At 39.3% G+C, this 23,985-nt stretch overlaps 1 protein-coding gene across 5 annotated transcripts in view; it reads right to left on the bottom strand.

Moving 5' to 3' along the window:
• Positions 1-22,340, bottom strand: part of Amn1 (antagonist of mitotic exit network 1 homolog) — a 38,512-nt gene extending 16,172 nt beyond the window's left edge. The window contains exons 1-4 of one of the 5 annotated variants that reach the window (XM_058576137.1): positions 22,183-22,284; positions 21,097-21,171; positions 9,693-9,825; positions 1,695-1,839 (exon numbers count right to left, since the gene is read on the bottom strand). In XM_058576137.1, coding sequence (XP_058432120.1) covers positions 1,695-1,839; positions 9,693-9,734 — 187 coding nt within the window. In that variant the 5' untranslated portion in view covers positions 9,735-9,825; positions 21,097-21,171; positions 22,183-22,284. Of the gene's footprint in view, positions 1-1,694; positions 1,840-9,692; positions 9,826-19,711; positions 19,850-21,096; positions 21,172-21,790; positions 21,815-22,182 lie in introns of those variants that run through there. The other 4 variants (XM_046435983.2, XM_046435984.2, XM_046435985.2 and 1 more) reach the window with 4 other exon arrangements.
• Between the last annotated feature and the right edge of the window lie 1,645 nt (positions 22,341-23,985).

Genomic DNA, 23,985 nt, shown 5'->3' on the forward strand with positions numbered 1-23,985 from the left:
AAACAAAGCCCTTTTTAGGGTGGATGGGAAGGAGACAGGTGTGCTCAAGGACACAAAGTCTGGATTACTTAATTCCTCAAGGACAGATAAATATGCCTAAAATGGGGAAGAAAGGTAAACTTATTTTCCCCTGAAATTAGGGAAGGGGAGAGATTAGAGAGGGATAGGGCGAAAAGAGGAGAAGAAACATGAGCATCAAGCATAAAGTAGATCACTGTTACAGCTAGACCTATATATTCTCTCTTGCCTCACCTTAACTTGGATTTCTTTCTTTCTTTCTTTTTTCTTTTTGTAGTACAGGGGAATTGAACCTAGGGGCACTCTACCACTGAGTTACATTTCCAGTTCTTATTTTTTGAAACAGGTTCTCACAAAGTTGCTGAGTCTGGCCTTTCAACCCTCCTGCCTCAGCCTCGTGAGTTGCTGGGATTACAGGGTGTGTACCACCATGCTTAGCTAAATTTGGATTTCTGTTCTATCACTATGCTCCTTCTTTGTCATCTGGGACCAATCTTATGTTTCACTGAAGGTAAAAAAAAGAGAATTCCTTAAATCAATTAAATAGATGTAAATGCATGCTGGATACTCATACATAATGCTATACCACATAAATAAAAGGAATATTCTTCAGATCCTGGGACCTTCAGTCACCATAAACACTGTAGAACTGTGACTAGATACCCTTATGGGCAACACACAAAAGGGAAGATGATAAATTCATGAATATGTAATTTTTATTGTTTTCATATTTATTTTTGGTACTGGGGATCTAACCCAGGGGTGCTTTACCACTGAGCTACATCCCCCATTCCTTTTTTGAGACTGGCTCTCATTAAATTGCTGAGGGTCTTGCTAAATTGCTGAGGCTGGCCTCCAACTTTTAATCCTCCTGTCTCAGCCTTTTAAATTGCTGGGATTACAAGCCTGCTACATCACACCAGGCTTGTTTTCCATATCTTAAGAAAGAATGATTATTTATTTATCTGCTTCCAGAAGGGAAGTTGTGGTATAAGAAGAAATATAATTGGTCTTTGTCTCTAGTTCCCACACAGAGTCCCTAAAACCCTTCAAATTTCTTGAATGTCTCTTGTTATTCATAATGAGATATTTTGATTATATTTGGTTTAATGCTAATGTGGTAACAATGTGGGGCCTCTAGATAGTCTCAGGATGGGGACTGCCTCCAGAAAGACCAAGTGATTAAAACAAGAGCTTGCCAATCCAACCACTGACCTTTGGGAAAGGGGGTGGGGCAGGTAAACTCTATAACAACTCTTAACCACTTGGGAAGCTGAGGCAGGAGGATTTTGAATTCCAGGTCAGCCTCAGCAACTTAGTGAGGCCCTAGGCAACTCAGTGAGACCCTGCCTATAAGTAAAATATAAAAAAGGGCTGGGGATGTGGCTTGTTGGTTAAGCACCCCTGGGTTCAAACCCCAGTACAAAAAAAAAAAAAAAAAAAAAAAAGATGCTTAGGGCCTTGCTAAATTGCTGAGGCTGGCCTCCATCACATTAGGCATCACATAAGCTTCATAAAAGATACAGATGAGCACCACATGCAGAGAAGGATGGGGGAAGGGTCATAGTGCTCCCACCCCTCCCAGAGGTGCCACCCTCCAGGGACTGTTGTAAGTTTGGGTATCCAGAAGTTCCCTGGGTTTAGTCTACCCATTTATTCAGTGATAATAAGCATACCTTCTGATGTTATAGAAACTCTTTCTCCTTCTGAGGAATTTATATTTAATTTTTTCAATTTTTTGCATTTACACAAGTGTAGGAGAGCAGCATCTGAGATATCACAGCTCCGTAGATCTAGAGCTTGGACATCAGGATGTAAAATCTGCAACAAATACATGATGTTGAGAAATGAACTTTTCTATAAATATAAACATTTATTCCATAGTCAGGGTTTTGATGATCTTAGCAGACAAGTGGTTAATGGAAAATACAGCAAAGAATGCAGAAATATATCCATGTGGAGACAGATATGTAAAGCAGGAAAAAAAACAGGTCAGCTTCCAGTTAGAGGTACAGACTCAATGCCTCCAAAGTCCTAATCAGGATGCAAGCACTGTTGAGATTGTCACAGGAGAGTGGGAGCTGAAGCTTTAAACATTCGTTTTTGTGTTCTCACAAAAGAAAATCCAAAGACACTGAAAGTCAAGCAAGAGAACTTTATTATAAGTTAAAGTAAAGTAGATGAGAAGTGAGAGTAGGGTGAAAATAGAGTAAGGCTCAAGCAGAGAGCACGCTCATGGAGAGAGTGGGCTGGCTTTGAGCAAAGGATCACAAAGGAAACAGTGCTGTTTTCAAATTTATTACTGTTAGATGTTTGCTTTGAAAACTGGGGACTGCCTTTTGCATTCTTTGCAAGTCAGGTGTTCAAATTCTCCTTCACATCAGGTGGGTGGTGAAGTTTTTGACCCTAGTTGGTCCTCTCCAAAACAGTCAATAGTGGCCATCCTACTCAGAGGGGCTTCATCTATAAGCACATCCTATGTTAATGTGGGCATTGAGGTCAATGGTTGGTCAGAATTTGCCTTAGTGCACCTGCACTATTAAAGAAACCTCTCAGGGCTGGGGATGTGGCTCAAGCGGTAGCACGCTCGCCTGGCATGCGTGTGGCCCGGGTTCGATCCTGAAAAAAAAAAAAATTCTCTCTCTCTCTTAAAATAAATAAATAAAGAAAGAAACCTCTCTTCTGAGATATGGTGGTGGAGTTTTTGACCCTAATCGGTCCTCTCTGGAACTATCATGGTGGCCATTCTAATCAAGGGGGCTTCATCTATAATTCAATCCTATGTTAATAGGGCCAGTGATGGGGTCAAAGGCTACCTTACTGAGCCTGCACTACTAAAGAAATCTTCCTTCCATACACGGACACCTATAGCCTTAATTCCTGATTTCACACCAACCTCAATGGACCCTGTCAAGAGTCCATTAATCCTTTTCTTTTGATGTATTTCTTCAATTAGCTCCTTTTGCTTACATTTATTTTCTACAAATCACCTGACACCATTTGCTTTCTCATTCACTTTGAAAGTAGTTTAAAGACTCTAAAAGTAATATGAAGAAACACTTCTGACCTTGCCATGCATTTCACTGCTCATTACTAGTTACTACCCAACAGAGATGACTGGTATATTGTAAAGACCCCTGGATCTGGAGAGGCAAAACCACTGTTACTGAGTGATTCTTTCTTCTGGAAACTCCCAACAGTCATTAATAACTCTCCCTATGTGAGTCTTTGCTAGCGTGTATATCTTGAGAGAATAAGAAATGAGTTACTGGACTGAGGATATAGCTCAGTTGGTAGAGTGCTTGCTTTATGCATGGGGGTGGGTGGGACCCATGTCCTTAGTCCTGTACAAGAAGGACTGTTAATGACTTCGAAATTTTACAGAAAGAGGAATGAAGGCAATGGTGGTGGTGATGGTAGTGGTGTTTCCTTATAGCTGGAAGAACTGCACACCTGCTAAAGCAGGCGATCTTGACTGGTTATGGTCTATCCACAATTATCTCAGGATTGGTCAGGTGGGGACTTTCCCCTAAGAAAGCTGCTACTGCCTGGAGGATAGCTTCCACTCATTACATAATGTTTATCAGATCTGATTTCACATTTGCCCAAAGCCTGTGATCAGAAGGAAGTAAACTTTGATGATGGTATTCTACCACACAACTAGTGCTGTGACTATATTGTTCCTGGAATTTAAGGTGCCTGAGTGAAAGAGACAGATGAAAAATGGAAGCATGCCTTTAATCTTGCCTTTAGCCACGCATTGGACATTTGCAGGCAAAAATGAATAGTCTTTAAGTTTTTGTTATAAACGATTACAGAAACATTTAGGAAATATTCCAAAAAGATTAAAACAAAGATGTGTGTAACTTTGCAACAGATGTCATAGCTCACTTTTGGAATAATTCTACAATAGAACACTTGTAAGCATGAGAATTAGAGAAAGAACACCAACAACAATCAATGTTTGCTTTTCTCATTCATCCCCTTTGCTCCTTTATGTTTAGATACATTTAGGTTTAAATAAATGTTAAAGATTGCCATAAAATAAAAAATTATGTCTCTGAAGTGTAATATGAAGAAATAGAAATGAAGATGGTGAAGAAGTGAAGAAAACAATTCATTTTCTATAGTATCATAATAGTCACACGTAACATTTTATCCATCAACAGAATCATCAACAATAGGAAAGTGGGAATATTATTCTTCCTCCATAGAGCCAACCAGACTGCCACTGTTCATGTTCAAATGCAGGCTAATAAAAAGAAAACAAAGGTACCTCAGGTTAATGTAGAAGAAACACTGACACACTGAAGCACAATGACAATATAGTCACAGCACTAGTCGTGTGGTGGAATACCATCATCAAAGTTTACTTCCTTCTGATCACAGGCTTTGGGCAAATATGAAATCAGAGCAATTAGCAGTTCTCTGTAGACAGTAGTAATGGTGACAGTGATGGTGGTGATGGCTGCAAACCAAATCTTTAAAAGTTAGAAGTATAGAAACTATTAACTAGTATTTTCAGTTTTTGAAACACAAAGAACAAAAATGCAAAAGATAACACAGGAGTAATATCAAGGGGAATAATTTACTATGCTAACAAGCTTAAAAAATGAGGTGCTAAAGGTGAAGTCCTAATTTGAGGAGCTATATTGCAGTGTATGGTGCCTGGGGCTCTCTGACTTAGTGCTCATCACTCCAATCCCTCTCCAGGTCTCCTTCATCAGCTCAACAGGGCTGATACAGTCTGAGAGCTCCTTTACTCTTGTCACTGTCAGGGGTTAAGTGCTCACAAGTCAAAATAAAACATTTGGAGAACACTATATTTCAAAAGAAAAACCATACCAATTTCTGATTCCTAATTCAGTAACAAAGGAGTTAGAGTAGATATTAATACTCATAATAATATTCTAAAAGAAACAAAGGAAAGAATATTGTAAGATAAAACAAGAACAAGAAATCATAAAATGGTAAACTACAAATAGTAGGTATGAAAAATAAAATGGTTAGAAAAAAGAACAGCTTAGATGAGATAAACAGACAAGCTGAGGAACAAATCAGCAAGTTAGAAGGAAGTGCAAAGGATGAATAGAAAACATAAAAGTTAAAGAGACCTGGGAGATTATAGAAATGCTAACATATGGATACTAACAGTCTCAGAAAAGTAAAATTAGAAATGAAGAGGTGAAAACATTTGAAGAAATAATATAAAAAATTATTGGCATAAAGATGGAAGATATATTGATTTTTCTTTTGGAAAAATACAAAATTTTTTATTTCTTTTCTTACATGAGGATGTGTTGTGTGTATGTGTGTGCATTTTGCTCTTTTTAGAAGGAAATTTTTATATTTTTACCTTTTGTACACCATTTTTAGTTTAATAGATCTTATTTGCTTCCAGCTGCCAGCACTTATTGGCATATCATAATTTTTGAATATCAACATCATGCCCAATCAAAAAAACAAAAACAAAAAAACAAACCAAACTTATTTTTCCTTTTTTCCCCTTTAACATTCTCATACTGGAGATAGAACCCAAGGCCTTCAACATGCTAGGGAAGCATTCCACCACTGAGATATATTTCCAGCCCACCCTCATTTTTAAATTTTAAGATAGGTCATTCTCTAAATTGCTGAGCCTGGCCTTGAATTTGTGATTCTCCTACCTCAGCCTCCAGAGTAGCTGGGATTATAGGCATGTATCACCAAGGTCAGCCATTATTTTTTTAATATCAAGAAATGTGTTAATTTCCTATGCCATCTATTCCTATTTTTGCTATTTTAACACATATAAGTTAGCTCATATATTGAAAAGGTGAGTTGGGTCATTTGTGATCAAGTGTTGAAAATACATTCTTTATTCTAAACAGTTGTTAAGAACAATCATAGAGCCAGGTACAGTGTAGTACACCTGTAATCCCAGTTACTCAGGAGGCTAAAGCAGGAGGATCAATGTTCCAAGCCAGCAACTTAGTGAGGCCCTAAACAACTTAGCAAGAACTTGTCTCAAAATTTAAAAAAATAAAAAGAAAGGGTGGGAATGTCACCCTGGGTTCAATCCCTAGTACCAGTAAATAAATAAATAAATAAGAAAAATCACATATATAACTTGAAAAGTCTTATTTTTTATTTAATTTTTTTTTGCAGTTATAGATGGATAGCATGTTTTGTTTTTATTTTTATGTGGTGCTAAGGATCAAACCCAGTGTCTCATACGTGCTAGGCAAGTGCTCTGCCACTGAACTACAGCCTCAGACTAAATTTTATTTTATTTATTTATTTAGTACTGGGGATTGAACCCATAAGTACTTTATTACTGAACTATATTCCTTGTTCTTTTTATTTTTTGAGACAGGTTCTCATTAAATTTCTGAGGGCCTCATTAATTTGCTGAAGTTGGCCTTGAACTTGGAATCCTCCTTGCCTGAGCCTCCCAAGTCACTGGGAATATAGGTGTGCACCACTGCTCCTGGCTTCCACCACCTTTAATAGCACTGTCTGAGAAGCTAACCTAGGTTTATTTGCTAGGGATGTCAAAACAAATTACCACTAAGTGGGTGGCTTAAAACAAAAGAACTTTATTTTCTTGTAGTAGTGGACGCTAGACATCTGAAAACAAGGTATCAGCAGAGTAGAGCTGAGAGCTCTGAGGGAGAGGCTGTTCATGCCTCTCTCATAGGTTCTGGTAAGGCCCAGCAATCCTTGCCACTCTTGACTTCCAGGTGCAACACTCCAATTCTGTCTCCATCTTCTTATGGTGTTCACACAGTGACTCTGTGGTCATCTTCTTATAAGGATGCTAGTCATATTGGATTTGGGGCCCACTGTACTTCAGTATAATCTCATCATAACTAATTACATCTGCAAAGAACCTATTTCAAAATAAGTTCATGTTCTGATGTATTGGATGTTACTTCAACTTTTGTATTTGTGTGTGTGTGTGTGGGGTGTGTGTGTGTGTGTGTGTGTGTGTGTGTGTAGGGTGCTATTCAACCCATAATACCACCCAATAGTCATCTGAATATCCAGGAAAATGTTACATTATTCCATCTCCTATTTACTATTAATTGAAGCAAAGATTCTAATTATTTTATAAATCTGTAAAGTAAGATGATAACTTTTAGAAAATTTATAAATACAAATTTTTTTTTGGAGAAATAGAGAAAGCTCACTAAGATTTCTGTTCAGTTGGGTGTGATGGCACATGCCTCTAATCCCAGCAACAAGTAAGGCACAGGCAGGTGGATCACAATTTGAGGCCAGCCTCAGAAATTTAGGGAGACCTTGTCTCAAGATAAAAAGGACTGGGTAAGGTTCCTGGGTTAAATCCCCAGTTCCAAAAAGGAAAGGAAAAAAAGATTTCTGTTCAGGCAGGTGTGGTGGTGCAGGCCTCTAATCCCAGGCAAAAGGCAGAGATAGGAGGATCACAAGTTAAAGGCCAGCCTCAGAAATTTAGGGAGACCTTGTCTTAAAATAAGAGAAAAAAAGAACGGGGGTAAAGTGAACCTATGTTCAATAACCAGTACCACCATCCAAAAAAAAAAAAAAAAAAGTTTCTGTTCAGTAGAAAAGACAGCCTTAGTGGTTAACTTTATTTTTCTGTTAAGACATTTTCCTTTCTTTCAATGTTTTTAATTTTTAATATTGTTTTTAAAGTGTGCTGGAGATCAAACCTGGGCTTTGCACATGCTAGTCAAGTACTCCACCATTGAGCTATACCCAGCGCCAACTCTTTCTAATTTTATATCTAATATAGTAAATTGACTTCAGCTTCTTTGAGTCTTGTTTGTTTATGCATAGAGAAGTGGGTATCAGTTTCTTGAATACTCTTGAATTAAGTTTGCATTTCTACTAGTTCTTTTACTAATGAGGTATTTAAAATGTTGTTGGCACATGTTTACTATTTGTGTAACAATCATATTTTTTTAACTTTTTTTTTTTTTGGCACCAGAGATTGAACCCAGAGGTGCTTTACCACTGAGCCACATCCCCAGCCCTTTTCCTTTTTTATTTTGAGACAGGATCTTGCTAAATTGCTTAGGGCCTTGTTAAATTGCTGAGGAAAGCTTTAAACTTTTGATCCTCCTGCCTCAGCCTCCTGAGCTGCTGGAATTACATACAGATCTGTATCACCTCACCCAGCTATTTTAAATATTTTTGAATTATATTTAACACATGGAAAAGAACAGAGCAAAAGGATAATTTTATATAATCTTTCAGAAAGTTAATTATTTATTGAATGTAAAAAAGTATGAACCTTCTTTTTCAACAAAAGAAAACAACCAACCTTTACCACTTCTACTGACCTAGTCGTGCTCTCAGTTTTAAGTTCATATGATTCTCCACCCAACACATTTTCAACTCTGAAATGCTGTAATCCTCATAAAACCACTACAAGTGGTTACTTTTACCTTCCATTTTACAGTTCAGAGAACCAAGGGTCCATATAAGAAAAAGTGGCAAAGCTGGAATATTAATTCAGGTTGGAGGTCCTTGTTATACTCACTTATAAAAAAGTCAATGAAAAAGGCACATATGTCCAGAAGATAAGCTGGGTTTTAGGGTAAAGGAGTCAATAGAAATTAGCAAGAAAAAGTGAGGTATCCAGAAAAATGGGACTAGTTCAGGAAAGTGATTTTTTTCTTTTTTTGGTGGTACTAGGGATTGAACCTAAAGCTTCATACATGGTAGGTGAGAAGACTATCACTGAGCCAAATCCTCAGCCCTAGAAAAGTGATTTTTAATTGCTGATAATTATCTATGAGTAGATTATAAAATCAATTTAGTAGGTTGTGATAAATATTTTTAAAAATGAAACAAGAGGGGCTGGGGATGTGGCTCAAGCGGTAGCACGCTCGTCTGGCATGCGTGTGGCCTGGGTTCGATCCTCAGCACCACATACCAACAAAGATGTTGTGTCTGCCAATAACTAACTAACTAAATAAATATGTTTAAAAAAAAAAAAAAAAAAAAAAAAAAAAATGAAACAAGATAAAAATAGAATAAAATAAAATAGAAAATACCAAAGCATACTACTCACCATCTTGTATACATAAGTGTGATTTGTGAACTGGAGTTATGATGAAACATGTATTTCTTATTCCAAGTCTTGATTACAAGTTTTAAACTTTTTAAAATCATAGATATACAGAGTAATAGCATCATGAAGATAAGGGAAGTAACTGAAAGAATAGTGAAGAACATATGGGCATTTTTATTATCTGGAGGGAAAAAAAATCCCAATGCTTTATTATTATTATTCATTTATAGTGGGGATGTAAATCTAGGGATGCTTTACCACTGAGCTGAATCCCCAGCCCTTTTTATTTTTCTGGTACTGAGGTTTGAACCTAGAGATGCTTTACTGCTGAGTGAAATCTCTAATCCTTTTACTTTTTTGAGACAGAGTCCTGCTAAATTGTCCATGCTGGCCTTGAACTTGCAATTCTCCTGCTTTAGCCTCCCAAGTAGCTGGGATTGCAGGTGTGTGTGCTATGTACCCAGTACTCCCCAATACTGGAAATATTTATTATATTGTAAAATTTTTACTAATCCTACTATATACCATTCTATTCATACTATATACTAATCTTACTATATATCATTGCTCCAAGACTCTAAAACCATATTTTAACAGTAAAATAGAATTGCTTTACAGTTGTGAATACTCTTACCTCACTTATATTTGAATCTGTTATCTGCCCCTGCAAGCTCATTATGTTAATCAGTCTATCTTTTATGCTGGGAGGCAAAGGCTTAAGGTCTGTGATATATCTGGAAATATTCTCGATGAAGCACCAAAGGCATCTGAAATACAAATACAAAGTAATAAATTACACTATGCCTGTACTGGTTCCCACATTTATCAGTATTTCTGTTAGTACTTAGCTCTTTCATAAAACAGTGTATACTTCTGGCAGGGAGGGAAGATATTGGGGATTGAATCCAGGCGCACTTTACCACTGAGCTACACCCCAGTCTTTTTTTTCCCTTTGTTGAGACAGGGTCTTGCTAAATTGCTGAAGCTGGTCTTAAACTTGAGATCCTTCTACCTCAGCCTCCTGAGCAGCTGGATAACAGGCGTGCACTGCCATGCTTGGCTAGTTATTCTCTTCCTAATGAACATTACTATTGTTTCTAGGATATGTTATCATATATCGTCAGAGTGTTTTCCAAAAAGTCTGTAAAATTTCTTTTTCTTTTCCCCAGTACTAGGGAGGAACCCAGGGAAAGTGTGCTACCATTGACCACAAGCTACATCTCTAACCTTTTTAATTTTGAGATAGGGTCTTGCTAAATTGCCCAGGCTTGCCTCTAACTTGTGATCCTCCTGCCTCAGCCTCTTGAGTAGATGGGATCACAAGCATATGTCACTGTACTAAGCTCTCTAGTGAGTTTTATTTCAGTTATTATACTGTGTGTGTGTGTGTTGCTGGGGATTGAACCCAGGGCCTTGTGCATGCAAGCCAAGCACTCTACCAATTCAGCTATATACCCAATATATATATATATATATATATATATATATATATATATATATATATATATATTTTTTTTTTTAATACTGGGGATTGAACTCAGTGGCACTCAACCACTGAGCCACATCCCCAGCCCTATTTTATATTTTTTTTAGAGACAGAGTTTCACTGAGTTGCTTAGCATTTTGTGGTTGCTGAGGCTGATTTTGAACTCCTGATCTTCCTGTTTCAGCCTTCCTGAGCCACTGGGATTGCAGGCATGCACCACTATGCCCAGCCAGAATGTAGTGTGGTTCTTAAAAAAAATTTCTCTTTATTGATTTGATCTATTTGATAAGACTTTGTTATCATACCTTGTTTTGCTTCTTTCTTTTCTTTCTAAAGCCTGAAGTAAAAGTCACATAATACTCAATTATTGTAAACCATAATATTCAGTGGCATCTATTCATTCATAATGTTATCCAACTACCATCTCTATCTAGTTCCAAAACATTTTTATCATCCTAAAAGAAAACTCTTACCTAGTAAAGAGTCAACCACATTTATCTGTTTTCCAAGTACCTGACAACCACCTATTTGATTTTTGTCAAAAGCTTCTACTTAGCCTAACAGGAAATTTTTTTTTTTTTTAGTGTAATGTTTTTGAGGTTCATCCATATTATATCCATCCATTATATCAATATTCCACTCTTTTTATGACTGAATAATATCCCATTTTATGGATATACCACATATTGTTTATTGATTCATTATTTTCTACCTTTTGGCTATGTGATATGTTATGAATATTCACAAAAAAGTATCTGAATACCCAAATTTTCCTGGGAATACCTAAGAGTATAATTGTGGTAATTCTATATTTACCTTTTGGAGACACTACTAAATTGTTTCCCCCTTTACTTCCTTTATCATGATTCTTTTGTTGTTGGGACTGGGGATTAATCCCAGGTGCACTTTACAACTAAGCTATATCCTTTTCATGTTTATTTTGAGACAGGGCTTTGCTAAATTGCTAAGGTTCCCACAAAGTTGCTGAGGCTAGTCTTGAACTTGCCATCTTCCTACCTCAGCCTCCTGAGTTGCTGGGATTACAGGCTTGTACCACCATACCCAACTATATATATATATATATATATATATATATTTTTTTTTTTTTTTTTTAATTTCCTATGGTACTGAGGGTGGAACTCAGGGGCACTCTAGAGCTATATCACCAACCCTTTTTACTTTTTGAGTTGGGGTCTTGCTAAGTTGCCCAGGATGGCCTCAAACGTATGCTCCTCCTGCCTCAGCCTTCTGAGTCTCTGGTATAACAGGTATGTGATACCACATCCAGCTGGATCCTTTTGTTCTTTGAGCATATTTATAAAACCTTCTTTGAAGTAGCAAACAATTCTGAGAAATGAGATATTGTTTCCCCCCAAGAGAAAAGGCAAGTTTACTCACTGCTTGTTATAAAATAGGGTATTCACCAACCAAAGTCAGTTTTTCTCTCCTGTAATGCATCCCCAACATGTGCAGACATGCAAGATTTGATGTAAAAGGATGACTAAAACAAACATGCTAATACTCCTGGTGCTTGCTGTTCTGAGTAAAAATTTTTGTTGTCTAACCTAGGAATCTTGTTTCTTCTGCTAGTCTCCACGAAACAAAGTTACACCCTAATCTATTTATTGTGTAATATAAAATCAAATCCCAGATCTGACAGTCTGGCAGTGAAAAAATGGATGCTGATAGAAACATGACTTTATTGAAGAGGAAAGTCAAGGATCTTGTGGGACAGCTTGGGGATTTGAGAAAATGCCCTGGATCTGGTGTCAAATGCTGTCACTTAGAGTTAGGTAAAGGCAGAAGGAGAAAGGGTGCTCTATTGTTTTACTTGTTAATAAAACAAGCTGCCTTAATGTTGTGTTGGCTATTGTTCACTCTCCTCCATACAGAAGGAAAAAGGGATGCTGTTAGAATTGGGTAGCAAACCATGTGGCTCCAGTTTAAAGGTAATATGAGCATGGGTTTTAAAGCAATTAAATTCTAATGCTGAAATAAGTGATGTCATAAGTGATGACCTAGTATTTGAACCAAAAACATTAGCAATTCATGTGACTGAGCCACAGGTGGAAGTGTCTCAAAACAAAAAGTGAAAGCAAAGCTTCACCTAATAGTGCAAAGCCAGCTGCTTAAGTACCTGGCTTTTGCCACAGCTCTATGTGACTGGTGAGGAATGCCAGGATGCTGGGTGTAGGGGTGGTCAAAATTACTAAGACTGTGGGGTAAAATGCAGCAGTGTTTGCTAGGGCAGTGCGAAAAGGACATCTGGGCCCTTATGCTTGCTGAGAGGTATCCTGAGGAGGAAGCAATGTCCTTACTCAGGCAACAACCCTGTGGTGGGGACTAGGGAAAGAAAAAGTATCCTTATTATCCTTGCCATCCTCTGCGAGCTAGCCTTTCCCACCACTGCATTTCCCACACTCCCAGTTGGGTAAGGGTAGTCTTCTCTTGGCTGTTGCTTTAATTTGTTTCTTGTGTACACATTAATCTTCTTGGTTTCTGATCCCTTAGCAGAAAATGGCACCCAAATTCAACTGATAGTGTCTGGGTAATGTTCTCAGTGGGGAAAAGAAGCTAAAGTGGCTTTGTGGGTAGCATTTTTTGGCTCTATCAGTGTATTACCAAAAGCTCATCCTTGTCCTGCATGCCATCCCTGAAGTCTGAATTACATTGTTTTTGTTCCTATGGTGGGTGTGTGCTCAAGGACAGCTACCTCTGCCTAGGATGGGGAAGAAAAGTAGTCTTGTTTTCCCTGAGGTTGGGAGGAGAAGAAAGAAAAGAGAAAAAAAAAACATGTCCATTCAAATAAGCCTCAGTGGCAGAGCAGCAAGGCCTATATTCAAAGCATGAAGTGGTCCACTGTTACAAATATCCTATTATGGTTTTCACTGATGCCCGTGTAACTGGTGTTCATATGTTTTACTTTCCTGGTCCATCAATGTCAGAGTGGCTTCTCCTGTTCCAGGACTGCCACCTGTAAAGAAGTAATAAGTACCAGATAGTTTACCCTCCAAGTTATCTTCCAGTCTTCTCCTAAGAAATTCAGGAAAAAGGGGAAATCACAGCTTTAATGACTTAAGCAGTAGAAGCATTCAGTCAGGCCCTTTTCAAATATAAGATTACTACCTGTACTGGGGATTGAAACCAGGGGCACTCTATCTTTGAGCCACATCCCCAGCCCTTTTATATTCCATTTTGAGATAGGGACTCACTCAGTTTCCCAGGTTGGCCTTGAACTTGTGATCCTCCTGCTTCAGCATCCTGAGTCACTGGAATTACAGGTATGTGCCACCATGCTGAGATATACTCTTTACTTATTTTTTAAATCAATATATTTTTAGATGTGGATGGACCTTTATTTTTTCATTTATTTATATGTGGTGCTGAGAATTGAACCCATTGCCTCACACATGGTAGGCGAGTGATCTACCACTGAGCTACAACCCCAGCCCCATACTCTTTATTTTTTAAGATGGCTATTAACCAGCTTATAAGCTTCAGTTGTAACTGAATGCCTGTACATGAAAGCTGTGGCTATTTAGTCTGATATCAGTATCTTGGGTAGATCAACTAGGACGCTGCACATAACAAGGGGAGAACCAAACAGGTATTAAATGGCATATTCAAGAAAGCAATTGACCTGAACTTCGTGGAATCCTATTTTAATATAAAACAGTGAAACTTTGGGGCTGCTCTGATACTCTTATCACCTGAAGCAAAGTTACTAGCTCACTGGGGCTCTTGACTCAAAGAGTTTCCTATGTATGTCTGGGCCTAGTATACTGGTGGTCTGGCTCCATTGAAAGTGGAAGGTATTTACTAGGTATCAATCAGTAGCTGTCCAGACTGAATGATGGCTTTGGAACAGACTGCAGTATGGGCTAGTTGAGGTATATAGTAAACTGTTACTCTTGTCTTAGACCAGGGTAATGACCTCTAGACCAAATCTGGCCCATTCCCTGCTTTCATAAACAAAGTTTTCTTGGGACACAGTCATGTCCATTCATTTATACAGTGACTAAAGCTATTTTCACACTATAATGGCAAAGCTGAGTGGCCTCCATAATGAAAATATTTACTATATTATTTGGGCCTTTACAAACAAAGTTTGCCAATATCTGCCTTAGATAAAGACAATGTTCCCAAAGTCAACAGATTATATTTTTTTCTGATTCTTGGACTGTTACCATTAATCTAATCACCTTGTCTGTCACTTAGAAGAAGAGACTGTCAGATTAAAGATAACTCTCTTTAGGACTGTGAATTATGGAAACAAATAGCAGCAGACAGACAGGTATACATAACTGATGTAGCTACCAAGTACCCTCCTTCCCCGCAAGAGCTTCTTGTCAGCAAGATTTTACAAAAAGTGTCAACAGGATTTCATAGGGTTTCTGCAGAGAGCTCACTGTGGTTTGAAGCCTCCTCTTTGTTATAAAATCAGGTTTCTCTTTTTTGTAAAAGCTAGTTTACAATCAAGCTTGTTGCTGTGCTAGATGCTGTCTCTGTTTTCTTGGTTAAAAACTTGTGAAACCTATGTCTAGTGTAAAATATGGGACAAACAGTAACAGTTATGTGCCCACCCACTGTCATGTAACCACCCACTGTCATGTAACCATAAATTTGAAAGAATTTCCAGACCCCGGATCTACAGATTTTTAGGCATTAGTCCCTCTAGGCCACTGTAGCTTAAATAAGCCTGCTTCCTGAAAATTCCTTCAGTGTATAGCCTCATCTGTCCTATATCATAATAATTCATACTTTAATGGAAGGACTAGAACTGAACTGCTAATTAAACATACATCATTACTACCACTGTTCCAGTATCCATCCTCATACTCAACAAAGCATATATCTACTACCATGGCCTGGGAATGAAGTAAAGATTACATGTATCTGGTACCACTGCATGCCAGTCTTGTGCCTCCCTTCAAAAGTCAGTGTGTTTGTCTCGTAGTGAAACAGGTCAGGTTGCATAAGGTATCAGTCCCTCATGCTCCTGACAATCTAACTATATCAAGCTTTTAATATCCCCTCCATACACTTTGAGGCTATCACTGATGCTTTACTATTGTTGGCATTTTTTCAGGTTATGGCTTCACTGTTCAGTTTTATCAGTCAACTCCATCTACCCTGGCCACAACATAAAATGAATTATGTTTTTGGTTTTCCAGACCACTTGCAGTTTGACAGTGGTATGCCTTTTATTGCAAAGGTCTAATGGACTAATAGTCAAGGTATTCAATGGATATGTCACGCTTTTATCATCCCCAAGGTTGCTGGCTCTTACAAGAGGTAAAAGGGACTTTAAAATATATATTTTTTAAAGTTGTAGATGGACACAACACCTTTATTTATTTATCTTTATGTGGTGCTGAGGATTGAACTCATGCTAGGTGAGTGCTCTACCACTGAGCCACAACCCCGGTCCCATAAAATGGAATTTAAAGTAATGTTATGGTCTGAGTCTAATCAATATAGATTATAGGTATAAAATATTGATAAATAGAATAAGAAGTATAATATGAATAATGTTAAACTGTAAACATAAGTAATAGCAGGATAATCATGTAACTGTAAAACACAGAATTTAAGTTGTTAGAAATAAGAACAGTGTAAGGTAAAAAGTATAAACCTATAAGTTAATATGTTACAGATAAGTATAGGTTAATGGAATTATAGTTATATACAAGGTATAGCTATAGGCAAGTATAAGTAAATATAGCCATAGTGATTCCATTTTTATGACTCCCGTGTGAAACTGTCATATAAGTTGTTTTTAAGATGTTTAAAAATTGTTTTTCTGTACTTAAACCCAGGATGTGGTTGTCTGTTTCTGTTCTGCTAACTGCTTTCTCAGCCCTTGTATCCTGCATGCTTGCAACTTGCAGATTCCATAGGATGTGGTTTTCTTCCTTAAATACTCTGGCCACAGACAGTTTGGAGCTGTTTCCCCATAGGGTCACTTGGATCAGTCTCTGGCTAGACTCTCAAATTTGCTTTAAATTCAGACTTAGAGTGTTTTCTGAGTGGTCGTCCCATAACAGTAAGCCAGCTAAGCATTCTTCACAGAACTAGCAAAAACAATCCTAAAAATTCATATGGAAGAACAAAATATCCTGAATAGTCAAAGCAATCCTGGGCCAAAAGAACAATACTGGAGGTATCACAATGCCCGAATTAAAATTATACTACAGGGGCTAGAGATGTGGCTCAAGCGGTAGCGCACTCGCCTGGCATGCGTGCGGCCCGGGTTCGATCCTCAGCACCACATACAAACAAAGATGTTGTGTCCGCCGAATACTAAAAAATATTTAAAAAAAAAATTATACTACAGAGCCATAGTAACAAAAACAGCATGGTACTGGCATAAAAACAGACCAATGAAACAGAATAAAAGATACAGAGACAAACCCACACAAATACAACCATCTGATTCTTGACAAGAATATCAAAACATACATTGGAGAATGGTGTTGGAGAAAACTTGATATCTGTTGAAGAATGAAACCAGATTCCTAGTTCTCACTCTGTCCAAAAGTCAACTCAAAATAGATCAAAGACCTAGGTATAAGACCAGAAACTCTGCAAATGCTAGAAGAAAATATATCAAAAATCTTCCAACATAGAGGTGTTACAAAAATTGTAGCAGTGGAAAGAGATAACCAGTACTGGAGATATAGAACAGCAAGGTTTATTCAGCACTGTGCTAAGCAGAGTTTTCTCCAAAGGCTGAGCACAGTTCTTCATTCTCAGTATCTTTTATTCAGCACAGACAAGACTTCAGGGTTTTAAGACTTTCCTGTTCAAGCAGCCCAGATTCCTTCTTCCTTTCTCAGGTGACTCAGATTCCTACTACAGCTGCTGACTGTTCCTACTACAGCAAGATTACATAAGCAGAAATCAGCAAGCTGCCGCTGTTAACAGAGATAAAAAAGAAAAGGAGCCAGGAACAGTGGTGCATGCCTGTAACTCCAGCAGCTCAGGAGGATGAGGCAAGAGGACAATGAGTTCAAAGCCAGCCTCAGCAACTTAGTGAGGCCCTAAACACTCAGTAAGACCCTGTCTCTAAATAAACTACAAAAACAGGAGGGGATATGGCTCAGTGGTTAAGTGCCCCCTGAATTCAATCCATAGTACCTTCTGCCCCAATATACAAATAACAATAAATGCTGGTGAGGATGCATGGGGAAAAGGAATCCTTATATATTGTTGGGGAGGATATAAATTAGCACAGCAACTATGGAACTCAGTATGGAGGTTCCTCAAAAAAACTAAGAATTGAACTACCAAATGATTATACCACTCCTTGTTATTTATCCAAAAGAATTAAAGTCAGCATATTACAGTAATAAATGTCTACCCATGTTTATAGCAGCACAATTCACAATAGCTGAACTGTGGAACCAGCCTAGGCATCTGTCAATGAATGGATAAAGAAAATATGATATATATACATAATGGAGTTGCATTCAGCCATAAAGAAGAAATGAAATTGTGTCATTTGCAGGAAAATGGATGAAACTTGAGAGCCTATGTTAAACAAAATAAGCCAAACTCAGAAAGAGTCATAAGTTTTCTCTCATGTGGAAGCTAGAGAGGAAAAAGGAAAAGAAAGGTGGATGTAGGAGATCTCATGAAAATCAAAAGGAAGCCGGGTATGGTGGCTCATGCCTGTGATCCCAGTGGCTCGGGAGGCTGAGGCAGGAGGATTGAGACTTCAAAGTCAGCCTCAGCAACTTAATGAGACCCTAAGTAACTTAGTAGGACCATGTCTCTAAAAATAAAAAATATAAAAAAGGGCTGGGGGGGCGTGGCTCAGTGGTTAAGTGCTCCAGGGTTCAATCCTTGGTACCTGTCCCCACCCCCCAAAAAAGAGAAAAGAAGTGATATCTAGGGAAGAGAGGAAGGGAGATAAAAGAGAAATGATGAGGAACAATGTTGACTAAATTATGTTGCTATATCATATGCATGTATGAATATGTAATAACAAATCCCATCATTATGTATAATTATAATGCACCAATAAAAATAAACTAAAGGTGGCAAATGCCTGTAATCCCAGTGGCTTGGGAGGATGAAGCAGGAGGATAGCGAGTTCAAAGCCAGTCTCAGCAACTCAGTGAGGCCCCAAACAATTCAGTGAAATCTTGTTTCTAAATAAAATTTAAAAAAGTGCTGGGGATGTAACTTGGTGGTTAAGTGCCCCTGTGTTCAATTCCTGGTACCAAAAACAAAACAATAACAACAACAACAAGAACCCCAAAACCAAAAATCCCAAAGGGTTCTCCAAGGCAGCACTAGTCAAAGTGCTAGTCAACGAGGGCTGGGGATATAGCTCAGTGGTTGAGTTCTTGTCTAGCACGTGTAATGCATGCAGTCCAATCCCCAGTACCCACCCCCCCCCCAAAAAAAAAGTGCTAGTCAGTGAGGAGACCAGGAGCATATGCAAAGATATAAACCAAACAAATCAAACATTGTTTCCTTTATGGAGATAGTGCTATCAACTGCACTAAATAGTGTGCTTAGTGAGAGAGAGTTCACCGCTTTGTCAAGATCCTTACTTTGTCACAAACCAGACATAGATTGCAGACCAGCTGCCAGTCTCAGACTATAGTTGTCTTCAAAAGGTTACAAATTATGGCTCTAGGGGCAAATATGATTCCTTACATGGAGGATAATATCCTAGTATGACAATGAAGGTCATGTGGTCATCTTTCTGATTTACTTCCAAGTTTTAGATAATTTTTCTTGACTTCTGTTATTTTATTTTCTCTTTTCACTAAGTACTATGCTTTTAAATTCCATCCACATGAATATGTACATCTACTCTACTTTTTTATGGCTGCATAATTCTCCATGGTGCTCTCCTAGTTATAGACATTCCAGCTCTAAACCACCAGAAATAATTATGCAAAGAATTACTTTGTACATGTCTCCAAGTATGGGCTCTCCTTATCTTTTCCCAAGACTTACAAGTTTCCTAAGTGTCTCCATATTCTCAACACTACCTATTAAATCTCTAAGTGCAGTTCCCAAACCTTTGATAGTCCACCATAGCTACAGAATTAAATACTCTTATTTCATCCTGGGATTCTACTCCTAATTATCTTGCTTTGTTTCACACTCTGCTATTCATAATCTGTACTCTGGTCAAACTGGAATACCTCTTTCTGGTCTTCTCACATCTGATTATTCCATTCTCCCTTGGATGCATTTCTTTGAATTTCCAACTGTCAGATGCTGCCAATCTTCAAATATAATCCCCTTTATACAAAGCTTTCTCCAAATCTTGTTTTATTTTCCTGATCAGAAATTTCAAAACATTTTGTTAATCTGTCTTTTTTGGTATTGTTCTACCTTTATTATAATTATTTATATGCCTGTGTCAAAATATTAGACCTCCTCTATTTGGGTTATTTTCCACAATCTTCAGCATAGTGCTTCATTTGCCACACATGCTGTTTAAATACACACTTAACTGAATTCTGGGCAACTCCCCAAATTAAGGAATTGTGGATACAAGGAAACAAAAAACAGTGATTGTAGTTGCTGGAGTTCAGAGGCTCATTTGTATAGAACCCTTAGAAATGCATAGGAAATAGGAATTAAGCTGAACTTTAGAAGAAAGGTCAGGATTTAGTAACATATCCCTGGTTACACAGCTTTCTATAGTAGGCAGGAAATAATAACTAACATAAATGAACATTTAACTATGTGCCAAGCACTGTTGTATAGGCTTTACCTATATTGGCTTTTAATCTTCATATCAGTTCAAAAGAATATAACAACAATGAGTGTTACCCATTTACAGATGAGAAAACTGAAATCCAGACAGGTTATATATCATTTGTTCATGATTATAAAACAAGTAAATGTTAGATGTATGAATAAAACTGAGGTAGTCTGTCTTCAAAGCTTGTACTTTTTGTGTGTGTGGGGTGGGGTGGGGGACTAAACCCAGGGGTGCTCTACCACTAAGTTACACCCCTATCCTTTTAAACAATTTTTTTCATGGCTGTCCAGGATGGCATTGCAGTTGGAATCCTCCTGCCTTTGATTAGGAAGTCCCTGGGATTACAGGAAAAGCTTACACTCTTTTCTTTTTTGCACTACTGGGGCTTGAACTCAGGGGCTCTCTGCCACTAAACTACATACCTAGCCCTTTTTTCTTTATTTTTATTTTGAGATACTGGCTTACTAATTTGCTGAGGCTGGCCTGGAACTTTGGATTCTCCTGCCTCAGCCTCCCAGAGTGCTGGGTTTACAGGCCTGTACTTCCATCCTGGTTCAAAGTTTGCACTCTACATTACCCTAAGCTGACTTTGTTGATGGAAATTAAACCCCAATTTTATTAGACTCTCTACAGGTGTAAGGCTAGACAAGGGAAAACCATCTAATTTCTCTTTCATGAAAAGTGGCATGATTGAGGGCCAAGAGTTTCTGGAATATAATGTAAAATGTCAAATCCTATAGTTTTTACACCACCAGTGAACCGCCACATCATTTACAACTATGTGAATGGGATCCTGCTGGGCATGGGGGCACTCACCTGTAATCCCAGCAACTCAGGAGGCCGAGACTGGAGGATCCAAAGTTCCAGGGCAGCCTCAGCAATTTAGCAAGAACCAAAGCAATTTAAGGAGACCCTGTCTCAAAATAAAAACTAAAAAAGGCTGGAGATGTGGTTCAATGGTTGAGTGCACCTTGGTTAAGTCTCCAGTACCTCCCCCCCAAAAAAATCCTAATTAGAATAATTTATACTCCTTGTGTGTAAAATATCAAAATACACTCTACTGTTATGTATATCTAAAAAGAAGAAAGGAAAAAATACAAAAGGAAAACACCCATTGTTTTAGAAGGCCTTCAGTACATTAAAGAGATTGTCCTCCTTAGCATTTAGCTAATTTTTACATGGCAATATTAATAGAATAAAAGCTCATGGAGACACAATTGCCACGGTAACTGCAACTTCCAGCACAATTTCCGGTGTAAAATAATAACAACAATGACTAACAATGGTGTTTATTATTTGCAAGGCATCCTTCCAAAGGCTTTACATGCGCTACATTTTATTCCTCAGCAGGACTTCTTGAGGTAGGTACTATTATTAGTACTAATTTTGTACATAAAGAGCTCGGACACAGGAAAAGGTTCAGAAATGGTCACACGGCAGGTGAGGGGCAGGGCCCGGAGCTGAACCTAGAAATCCCTATCAAGGACCCCTCTTTTAAGTCGCTTTCTACCTACTGCCTGCAGGAGTCAACTGCAGTCTGTTCCGTGTGTGGGGCTGTGCAGAGAGAGAGGGCTCGTCAGTGTTTTGTTCTACCGAGGCTTTCGCTCCGGTTGGAGGCCGGCCCCTGCCAGGAATCACCAGGGCGCTGAGCGGTCCAGTCTGGGGGGATCCGGGACCCTCATCCGGGAGCATCCGGGCAGAGGACCGAATGGCAAGCCCGCCCAGCAGGCCACTCTGCTCAACTGTCCTCAGGGGACAAACCAGCCCCCCGGGAACAGAAACGAGCGGGGCCTCTTCGGAGATCGGGATAGGGAAAGGGGCGGGAGGGAGAGCGGCGCAGGGCCCGGCCGGTTGGAGGAGGTGCCCGCGCGGCGCGAAGGGGAGGCGGGACGGGGTGGACTCACAGATCCAGGAGCTGACTGACCGACCCCACGTGAGGCATCGCGGCGGCCCTCAGAAGCCTCTTCCGCGGCCCCTGGACCTCTAGAACCCGGCCGGGGGCGGTCCGACAACTCCCCCGCCCCGCGGCGCTACGGCCCTGGTGACGTCACACGGTTCCGGTGTTCGGGGCGTGGCCACGCCCGGAACTTCGAGGGCAAGAATAGAGCGCGCTCGGAGCCGAGCTCGCAGGTGGGGAATTCCTAAGCTTGGAGCACCACGACGGGAGGCGTAGTTCTTCCACCCGCGGGCGGCGAGGCGGATCGCTCAGCGCCGTTTGTCTGGAGGTCCAGACTTACGGCTTCCGGACTTTCAGCCTTCTGCTCAGCCCAGCCTCGAGGTCGCGAGTCAGGAAGTCTCCCCTGACAAAGCGAGTGCTAAAGGATGCGTTGGATGCTGGGCCATGCCCGTGGTGATGCACTGGGGGACATCCCCACTCCCCCGCCCTTGGATACTGACTCCACTGCCTTCAAATGGAGCATTTTAGAAGATCCGAGAGTGACTTTACTGAGCAAGTCACATGAAACACGCACCGAGCTATGTGCCTTCCGTGCTTTTGTTTCAACAAACCATACTCATTATAATTCCTGGGAGATCGGAATTGTTTAGTTCTATTTTGCAGATGAGGACACGCCATCAACAAACTCAATAAACATTTCATGGTGGAAGACGACAGGATTGCAAATCAGGAATTATTTAAAAAGGCGGAGCATCTTTCTCTAGGTGGAATTCTTTCTGCGTTTCTTTTCTAGAGCACTGTGGAGAGGGGGCAAAATTGCGATGTATGCAGTGGAGGGAGAGAAATAAAGAATGTCCATGCGCTTCTTCCCCTTTTAATGCTTTTTTCACTCAATACAATTTCACTCTATATGTTCTTAACCAAGAAAAAGACAATCCTTAATGCTAGGCATTGCAATGGATATAATCCATTCACAGCAAACAATTCTAGATTAATTCTAAGCACCGCAAACACACTTAATCCTGACAGACATTCCCTATGCGAGCTAAATTCAACTGTCAGACCAAAAGTCTCAAGCCCTAGGCTTTACTTCCAGCAGATGCATACCCACTCAGACCACAGTGATCAGGTCCAGAATCAAAGCAGGTTTCTCCCGGTGTGGAGTGGACGACTGGGTCGTAGGGAGAAGTTATGGCTCTCACCAAAGGAAGAGGATCAGAAAAACCGTGACAAGTGATGGGATGTGAGGTCCTTATCAGGCTCTCCAGCTTGAGTGTGTCCTTGGTTTCTGGTTGAATTCCTGTTCGTTACCTCTATTATTTACACTAAATTTTGGGGCTTTTGACCCCTCCCCCTTTCAATCCTTATCAGCTACCACTGGATTTTTCCATGAGATCATTTACATCAGAAACATCTGGTATGATGGTCTCCACTCTGATCTTCTCACCTTTCCCTCTGTTTATCAGGGTGAGGGGAAGTAACTTGTCTGAGGCCATACTGGAGGGCTCTTTAGGTGTGCCTGATGAGACTGGAGTTTTTAAAATGGAGTTGCTTAGGCTCAGGCCTAAGGCCATCCTCACAAGTACTTACTAGTTTTTATTGCTTTTTCATTCTTAATTTGATTAATTAGATTAATTTGTTGGTGTTGGGTTTGGATGTGAGATGTCCCCCAAAAGCTCATGTGTGAAACAATGCAAGAAGGTTTGGAGGAGAAATGATTGGGCTAGCCTGAATCTAATCAGTGAATTAATCCCTGATAGGATTAACTCAGTGGTAAATGAAGGCAGGTGGGGTGTGGCTGGAGGAAA

Source organism: Marmota monax, unplaced genomic scaffold (assembly GCF_021218885.2).
Source record: "Marmota monax isolate L192 unplaced genomic scaffold, Marmota_monax_Labrador192_F-V1.1 WCK01_AAM20220418_F8-fsc00012, whole genome shotgun sequence".
In the NCBI taxonomy this organism is placed as follows: Eukaryota; Metazoa; Chordata; class Mammalia; order Rodentia; family Sciuridae; genus Marmota; species Marmota monax.